The following is a 9,502-nucleotide window of genomic DNA, read 5'->3' on the forward strand; positions in this document are numbered from 1 at the left end:
AAAAAAAAAAAAAAAAAAAAAAAAAAAGAAGGTATTTGTACATCGAAAAATCAGAGTGTGCAAAGGCAGAGAAAAGAAAAACGTGATGTAGTTGTACAAAAGGCAAGTAGACTCTTTTGGATAGAGTGGATTATAGGAAGGTGAGAGGGGAGGACCAGGGTAGGGTGGCTGGGGCTTTGAAAGCAGTCCGAGGGCTCAGGACTTGGTCATCTACAACAGCAGCGAGGCAGCCACCAGTGCTGGGCATGAGCATCAATGCCCACTGGATGCCCGGAGAACAACCTGGAGCCAGTGACATGACTGAACGGCTATTTCACCAGCCCTAAGTATGTGGCTGCAAGGGGAGGCGTGGGACGCTTGGAAACCCCACAGAAATGGAAAACTCTTTCGCTGTGGGGTGATGGGAAAGACACAAGAGAAGAAGGGGTCCGAGATGGCACCAAGAGAATCCTGACAAAGAGGATGGGATGAGACGGATGAACCAAGTGTAGGCAGGGAAGTCTGGAGTGAGGCCAGGGACCAGCTGGGCTTTAAACAAGTTCTACAGAGACCAGTGAACTGTCTCAACCACGACAGCACCGACCCTTCAGGAAGGAGAATTCCTCCTTGTTGCGGGGCTAGCCCATGTGTTGTGGGATGTTCACTGGCATCCCTGTTCTCTACCCACTGGATGCCGGCAGCACTCCCTCAGTTGCAACAACCACAAATGTCTACCATGACAGCTCCCCTGAGGGACAAAACTGTCCCCAGTTGAGAACCACTGGCCTAGTGAGGAAATGCTGCAAAAAACAAAAATAGCAACTGCAAATGAGAGACCACTCTGCAGGTCTCAGCTCGTGGCCATCTGAGCAATTCACGAAGCCTGTTGGTGTGCTCAGCACCTGACCGAAGGGATCAAACTACACCAGGGACAAGCACAATCCCCTCAGGCTTCACACTGCTCTCATGAAAAATGAGCAATCTCTCAAATAGGATGCCCAGTATAATCAAAGAACCAGGCAAACATGGAAGTAAGACACCATGAGCAAGAACAAGTCAAAAAACTTTCTTTCTTAGCTTGTTCTTGAACTTTAATTTCCTCTGAAACTTTACAAAAGCTGTCTACCATCTTGGGAAAATTATGTCACCAATATCCATGCTGACCAGATGACGAATGTCCAATACACAAGCAAAGACTTGAGATACTGGATGTATCAGATGCAGACAGAAAGTAACTCAACCATTTTTAAAGAAGGAAAAGTCTAGCTTGCTCACAAAGAACCCCCATGTAGCTAAGCTCCATAATTTTATGACCCCTAAAATTCAGCCTGAAGTCAAAATGTTGGAAGAAATGGAATCTCAGTTTTTACTTTATATATTTATCACATAATATTAAAATACACAGATTATCTGATATGTTGTCAGTCCTCTATTTCAACACGTAACTTCACACTACGCTAATCATAAAGCCTGTATTATACTTGCATTTTTACAAACCAAGAGTCAAAGCAGGCTATGATGATAATATACAGTTTATCAATAGACTAGAAAATAAAAGTAGGGTTGGGGGACTAAAAGAGATATTTATCTACCACACAATTTTATTTCACTTCAATTTTCTCAATTCCACTTATTATTTCTGGAAAAAATCCCACTAGTTATATTTTTCCTGGGCAATTCTTTCCCAATACTTCATTCTCCTTGGAAAAACAGCAGACCAGTGCTGTACTCCCAAAGTCAACAGGGGGAAACACACACATTGCAATTTTAAGTCTATAACACTTTCCAAAGTTGGCCTTAGTTTCCCAAACTTCATCTTTGTTAGATATCCTACAAGTCACTAATACTAAAAACTTTATTACCAAGTCAGAAAAAAAAACCCTACCACATTCACACAAACCTAGGCTAGACAAAATCAGGTTCCAAAGGTGGTGGAGGGCACTACGGTACAATCAATTACCAAGGACTCAAGGACTCTCAGCTTTGATGACATTTCTCTCCCCACCCATTTGGAAATGGATTCCCAGGCAGCAGTGGGAACCAAAACCTCAGGCTTCCCATGATGGTGTCTGAGGTGGCGCAGGCTCTCTGAGCAGGAGGGTGCTGGGAAGCTCCTGATCTAATCACAGTCTGGCCAGGGGAGGATGTTCTGGAGAGCATCCTCTCTAGTACTTCTCAAAGGGGAGTATTCAGAATTTGAAGGTGCTTTTCAGTTGTCACAATGGTTGTGGGAGGTATCGACATTTAAAGGGGGGGGAATCAAGAATGCAGAATGTTCTCCCGTCATAAACACCAGTGTCGTCCTGCAACCTGTGTCACTTTCAAATGTCCTGCAACACATTCAAGTCTAAAATTCATGAGACCCTAGAGTTCCATTTACATGCAAACACAAAATTTTCTGCAGTTTTTCTCTGCACAAAGTTTTCTAAGAACGCAACTATCCTGTAACTCAATGGAAAGGTGAACTTCATTTTCTTTGAAACTTTACAAAAACTGTCCACCATTTTGGAAAAATTGTATCACCAGTGTCAAAGTTGACCAGATGATGAATGTCCAATAAACAAAACCGTCTCCGTCTCCATTTGCAGCTGCTGCGTTCCAGGTACATACACCTGCTTGCCACATTATGTCTGCTAGCAGAGTCCTGCCCAGGCATTGCTGTTCTGGAGGCATATTATCTTATTATAAATGACTGCTCCTAAAGTTTTTCATTTAAATAGTACACGTAGATGCACGTCATCCAGGAATTTCATTTCAGGAAAGTAAAGGCAGATTATAAACTATGGGTATCGGACAGGGAGCTCCAATCTGATCCTGTTGAAACCTTCAGGCTACAATGAGATGTTCCCAGTCCACACAAAGACGGGGAAACAAAACACATTTCTAAACCCTCCCTTAAACTAAAAAAAAAAATTAACTAGCTATAATATTTAACCTTTGATATCTAAACAATTTAAGCAAATGTAGGAGGAAAAAGTCTGTAACATTCAGACCAGGGGCCTTGCTACAAAGAGAATAAAACATTTCAGCCCCTGGATCCGACAGAATTCCAAGTCTTTTTCTACCTGAGTATTAGAAAAGCTGAAGCCAGAAACAGCTAAATAAAAGGTAATGCAAGTAGGCATAACACAATAAAAGATATTACCTTGAAAATGCATTATTGTTGCCAATTATAAGAATCACTTCAACTTAATTTCAAAAGCACAATCACCCTCAACAGAAACAGTGTCTTTTTTAAATTTCAAAGAGTATTACATTAAGGCAATAACTCACCTTCCAGCCATAATATCACTCTCCCTCCCTTATTGCAACACCAAGTTCATAAATACTTCTCATCGACAAGTCAAGCTAATTCAGGTTAATTTTATTGTATTTTGGTGCTATCTCACATTTGTGTGCAATTACCTTTATCATTTTATTGCCAAGGCAGAAAGTAATCAGAACAATTATTTGAAAACGGAGGTTTATAAATTCTAAATCACAGTTGCTGGCATTTTTGATAAAGCAGCAGCTTTATCTCAGGAAGTGGCAGGGACATCGGATAAATCACGCATCAGTCAAGTGTAGCTGACCCCCAAGTGCATTGCACAATATCAGAAGTGCTTCCAAAGAAACTTTCCTGCATCATCCATCATTCTTCATAATACTAAAATAGCTGCACACCTGAAGAATAGGAGCTGGAAGATAATAAAAAAAAAAAAAAAAATCCAAGCACTGTGGGCGAAACCATTAACTGGTCTCCCTTTTAAACTGTAAGATATGGCCTGGAAACCGGACCGTGCACATAAACAAATATGACTTTACAATAACTCTAAATATCTGTATTCATATTCGTCAACTCAGTTTTAAATATAAATGAAATATGGGGTAGAGCCGTAACAAGAAAAAGTGCATCTCTGGAGTATGTGCATTTTTACGTTCTGTTTGGGTCCGGCTGCTTTTAACAGCTGCCTCTCTAAGGCTTGTCTCGACATCTTGTTCTCTATTCCTCATTTTGTTCTAAAGTTTATTGCTTAAAAAAAAATGTAACTTGATTTTAAGGAAAAGAATAAAGGGAGAAGCCCCTGAATCCCCACGTGTAGTTTGGCCTAAGTTAATTACACCGACAGGGAGCACAGAAATTCAGGAAGGGAGGCGGCCCCATCCCCAGTCACCCCTCTTCACGCAGGGGAAAAAATTCACCCCCAACCTTAGCTGCAGCCTTCCTTAGGGAGAGACGACTCATATCACACCTCTGGTATACGTGAGCCACATTTTTTCACTGATTGTTTAAGGCAAAACAAAACAATTATGTGATCATTTATTTCCTTTTTTATCAAAAAGCAAATACCCCAGAGAAAGACAGCTTCTGGACCTTTTTGTAGGTGACCTTATGCCAACGGACTATCAAAAGGTCTAGCTGGGTAGGAACACAACGTATTAGCTACATATGCCTGGCACTGGGCCAGGTGCTTTACATGCATTATCTCATTTACTCCTCACAGCAAACCTAAGGAAGACCAAATGGTGTGTCGATGAAGCAGCAGACAGGGAGGTTACGGAACTCGCCTAAGGACACAGCACTCGAGGGGCAGGTGGGTATTCAAGATTAAGTCAACATTCTTCAAAGCCTGGACTTCAGCCAGGACTCTCCCCCAGCTTCAGGACAGAGAGACACACTCCGCGCTGTACTAGTCAGGATGGCTGTGACGCTCTGGAGTAACAAACACCACCAAACCTACTACGGGTCTGGGCTAGCCCCAGCGGCGGCCTTGGTTCATGCAAGCTTGGCGCCACAGGCTGCGCCCATCCTGTCCCACAGCTGTCCCAGTACCACATGGGGAGGAGAACCACGAGCTGGTGTGCACACACATCCACCAAGAAGTACCACATGCCACTCCAGCCCACGCTCATTAGCCACACCAAGTCCACGACCAAGCCACCCTTGAGGGAGTAGAACGGGGCAGTCCTCCTGCACATCCAGCAAAGCGGACCTGAAAACAGAGGTGAGCCCTGCCTCCCTGGTCTACCACAGACACGAATGCTGCTCAATTCAGGCTTCCTTTCAAATTAAAGCACTGTTGGACAAGAAACATGTTTAGAGTCCTCGGAATGGTCGTGGTGACCATGGCAGTCATACCATTAAAATCATCACCTGTGGCAGGTGCTTCGATGGAAGAAAAGCTGCTTATCTTGATGATAAACAGAAACATGAAAACCAAAGAATGGGGAGGTAAATGACTGACTGACTTATCAATAAATGCATAAATCCACAAGGCAGACAAAAAGGAGTCAACACTATAAAAACAAACCAAGCCCACCAATTACAAATCTCTGTGACACGGAAACATTCTATTGAGTTAACTCTACAGCCACCCTCAGCACATCTTCCAAACCACTGCAAAATACACCCTCCATTTTCCAGGGAGATAAATACTTCCTCCGTCTTGAAAGTGATGACTGCTGTTCCTCATCATGGACGTATGTGGAGGTCCGACCTTTGGCCTAGAGAAAATAAAGGCATCCTCCCCCACCCCGCAGGAGGCAGGGTAGCTCTGAGAGGTACCAGGGCCCAAGCCCAGAGAGGGAAGAGGGGGCAACTTTGAGCGAGTGAGTACATGGACGCCCCTCACCTCCAGTCACTGCTGTTCTAGATTCACTGAGGGAACTCTGCCCAGGACAACTGCCATCTGCTAAGAGCAAGAAAGGACCTGTGTGCCAAGGGTTTTGATCAAGAGTTGCCAGAGCCTGTCGGTGGACTCTGACACCAGGAAGTGACTGACCCCATCACTGAGCTCAATGTTTTGGCTTTCCTTTACCTCTACAAGTCTGTACAACTCTGAAGCTCTACAATTCTATCTACTTTTAAATTTACATGAAAGCTCTCAGTGAAACAGATATCACATTAATCAGAGACACTGAACTGTTTAGGCAAAGTAATCCTGAATTTTATGTCATACACTTAACACTTGGGCTGGGTGCAGTGGCTCATGTCTGTAATCCCAGCACTGTGGGAGGCTGAGGCGGGTGGATCATTTAAGCTCAGAAGTTTAAGACCAGTCTGGAGAACATGGTGAAGCACTGTCTCTACAAAAACATACAAAAATGAGGAAGGCGTGGTGGTGGGTACCTGTAATCCCAGACACTCAGGAGGCTGAGGTGCGAGGATTGCTCAGGAGGTGGTTACAGTGAGCCGAGATCGCACCACTGCACTCTAGCCTGGGCAACAGAGTCAGATCCTGTCTCAAAATAAATAATAAAGTTAACATTTGAAATATTAATAAAATCAATCTTACCATAACTCATGGAGAGAGGTGATATTATAATTCATGTATCACAGGTGAGGAACCCAGCACACTGCAGGTGAAGAATCTGCCTCAGGTCCCATTTTGAGTGAGCTGTAGAAGTCTAAAGTCAAGCGTGGAGATTTCAATCCCCAGAGCCCTGCCTCTTCACCACTGCACCCTCCTGTTGGCTGAAGCAGCCCTGTGAGGCAGCCCCCCGATGGCCCAGGGCCCAGGCGGGTGTGAATCCCCCGCCCAGTTCACCCCACCAGAGCACACGCCTCTACGGTAGGAAAACAGGCAGTGCCCAAATCAGCGCCAATGAGGACTTTCTGAACAACTGCGACACTGGTATTCCTCCACATTGTTGGAGAAGTTGTAAAAATCCAATCTTTATGGCCTTTCCAATCCCAAGATTTATAGTGTGAGCCCACAATCAAAAATCTGTGTCAAAAAGAGTGTAAGAAAAAGGAAGATACGCTTAAGAAAGAAAGAATTAGGAAACACCTAATCTATTAAGACACAATAGGTGAATTTTCAGGACAATTAACTCCAAATCATTTTTCAATCGGTTATACTCTCTCCCTTCCAAAAATAAGATCTAACCATTTCATGCATATATCCAACAATTTTCAGGCATCTGGTGAAAACTGACAATAAGGGTATATTTCTGTCAGCTATTTCATAGTCTTTGGTCACCAGGACACCCAATTCGAGTAAAAACGTGATAAAGCAGGAGTCTAGTGATCAGATTCTAGATGGTACAGTATCCATTAAAGTCTCCAACACTTCATAAGACTTCTGACTGTCCGTGTTCTATAGCATGAATACTGTATCACCCTTAATGTTAAAATTTAACCAGGTCTTTTAAAGGGTTTTAGGTTCATCAAATGAATTTTCAATATTTCTGTTTACAACAAAGATAATTAAGAATCATAACGAATCAGATATAGATATAAGATACGAATTCCACAAAAATAGGAGTTAGAAAATAAAATGAGTCAAAGAAAAAGAAAAAAATCTCTAAATTAGCAGAAAATGCTATTAAAGGTAATTGTTATTCTTCACATAACAACAGTAGAGGGTCTTCCTTGCTTTATTTCATTTTGTTTTCCACATGCAACAGTTGGATATTTGAGAAATAAGTTAATTTGCTGGCATATCTGTTTGGAAACATGCCATCAGTTTCCCAAGAGCCAAAGTGAAAGCTGAGTAACAAAATAAGTAATGAAACAAAAGGATTTCATTTTCTGACTATTTGAGTCCAAATGTCAACCCTATATTCCTAACCATGTTTACAGAAGAATTCTGTAGATTAAACTTTTTTCACCAAGCAAGCATAGGAAATACTGTTCTTCGTAAGTAGGACTTTTCCTACTAAGCCTCATCTGCATCTAGTGGCTGAAACACAATGACACAGGTTTTACCAGGTTCTTTTTAAAAGAAGCCACCATATAAGCAAACATATTGCAGATAAAGAGCGCCAAGTTTCTCAATGTTGGAGAAAGGGGCTACAAAGAGGAAAGGCAGAGATTAGAATAAAACCTGCTGTGCTGAATTCAAGTTAGAGGCATCAGATGAACTTGTAGTTTTTAACACGCATGCAGACAGAAAACACAGAAATAAATACAGATGCATGGGTCAGTAGACACACATACTGCCCCAGCTCCTCCCACTGAGAAGGGCAGGAAGAGCAGCACCTCAGCAGCAGCGAGCACACTCAGCACCCAGATCTTGGCTGCTAAACATCATTCTCCAGCTAAAAAGGAACAGAGGCTCCTTGGAGAAGTGACTGAATCCAGGGCTGGGGCAGGGAAAACACAAGATACAAGTGGATCATACTGTGGTCCCAGAAAGTAGGAAAGCACTAGAAAAACGACGGACAGGTCTAAAAGACATAGGAGCCAAACTCAACAGTTTCCCAAAAGCCAAAGTGGGGGCTGAGTAACAAAATTAAGACAGCACTGGACTACACCCCAGAAATTAAAATAAATATCCATGATCTATGCTGATGTGAATAATTGAAAAACTAATAAATAAAAGGGAAAGAAAAGACAGTTCTTCCTTACAGAACAGTTCCCACTGGTAAATGAAAAGGGAAGGAGGGAAATACAAGCATTAGGGAAACAGTACAGTAATAACTGCCACAGGCAAGACACACCCATGGTCACTAAGATGAGTGGGTGAAAGCCTGAGCAGAACCAAGATGGTCTCAAAATGTCTCCCCCCAAGTATTAATTACCAATGGGAAAACTTAAATTACCAAGAGGAAATGCACAAGAGTCACCACACCCAGTGACCAAGCTAACATCACAGTAACTGACAGACATACGTCCCCAGGACAGGACGCCTCAAGGGGGCACATCACTTCAGTGCCTTCTTACCAAAAACATGTAACCTCTGTCTCTCCATGAGACGACATCAGCAAACCCAAACGAGAGGCATCCTACAAAATACCTGATCAGCATTCTTCGAAAGGGTCCAGGTCACAAAGAACAAGGCAAGAGGAACTGACGCAAGTTAGACGTCTTAGTTCCTTCCGGTTGCTGGAATAAAACACCTTAGACTGGGTGCTCTGTAAACAACAGAAATTCATCTCGCACATTCTGGAGGCTGTGAAGTCCAAGATCAAGGGGCCGCCAGGGCCCTCTTCCTGGTTCACAGAGAGCACCTTCTTGCTGCATCCTCACGTGGTGGAAGAGGACAGTGAGCTCCCTCAGTCCTCTTTTATAGGCACACTAATTCCATTCTGAGGGCTCCGCCCTGACCTAGGCATTGCACAAAGGCCCCACCTCCAAATGCCATCACCATGGGGGTAGAGTTTCAACACAGGACTCTGGAGGAAACATAAATTCAGACCATTGCACTAGAGGAGACAAAGGAGAGATGGCAAGGTTTACAGTACTGCACCCGTGTTAACACCCTGGTTGTGGTAAGTGTGAGGTGTTACTGCTTGCAGAAACCAGATGGTGGCTGCCTACAGAAACTCTGTGCTATCTGTGCAACTCTTCAGCAAGTCCAAAATTTACCTCAAAATAAAAAGTCCCCCAAAAAAGCCATTCCATTGTCATCTGTGTACATGCAGGGTCTAATCTGACCCCAAAGTCCTGCAATTCAGAAAGAGGAGAGAGGACCAGGGCAGTGTGAAGAATCGGCAGGGCCCTCACCGTGCCCTCGCTGTTGACTGCTGTGCCATACCAGCTGACCGGGGAGCTGCAGGGCCCTCACCACGCCCTCGCTGCTGACTGCTGTGAGGTACC

The 9,502-nt window shown here is 43.5% G+C and overlaps 1 protein-coding gene across 8 annotated transcripts in view; it reads right to left on the reverse strand.

The window, feature by feature from the left end:
• MGMT (O-6-methylguanine-DNA methyltransferase) overlaps positions 1 to 9,502 on the reverse strand; it is a 283,770-nt gene that overhangs the window by 243,503 nt on the left and 30,765 nt on the right. For 2 of the 8 annotated variants that reach the window (XM_023224441.2, XM_023224436.2), the window contains exon 1: positions 8,700 to 8,949. The exons of 4 other annotated variants lie outside the window; for them this stretch is intronic. Coding sequence is in view for 2 of the 4 variants with exons in the window: in XM_023224437.3 (XP_023080205.1) it covers positions 8,627 to 8,710 (84 nt within the window). In the remaining 2 variants the exon portion in view is untranslated. Of the gene's footprint in view, positions 1 to 6,254; positions 6,353 to 8,626; positions 8,950 to 9,502 lie in introns of those variants that run through there. 2 more of the 8 variants (XM_023224437.3, XM_023224438.1) reach the window with 2 other exon arrangements.

This window comes from Piliocolobus tephrosceles, chromosome 9 (genome assembly GCF_002776525.5).
Source record: "Piliocolobus tephrosceles isolate RC106 chromosome 9, ASM277652v3, whole genome shotgun sequence".
Lineage (NCBI taxonomy): Eukaryota > Metazoa > Chordata > Mammalia > Primates > Cercopithecidae > Piliocolobus > Piliocolobus tephrosceles.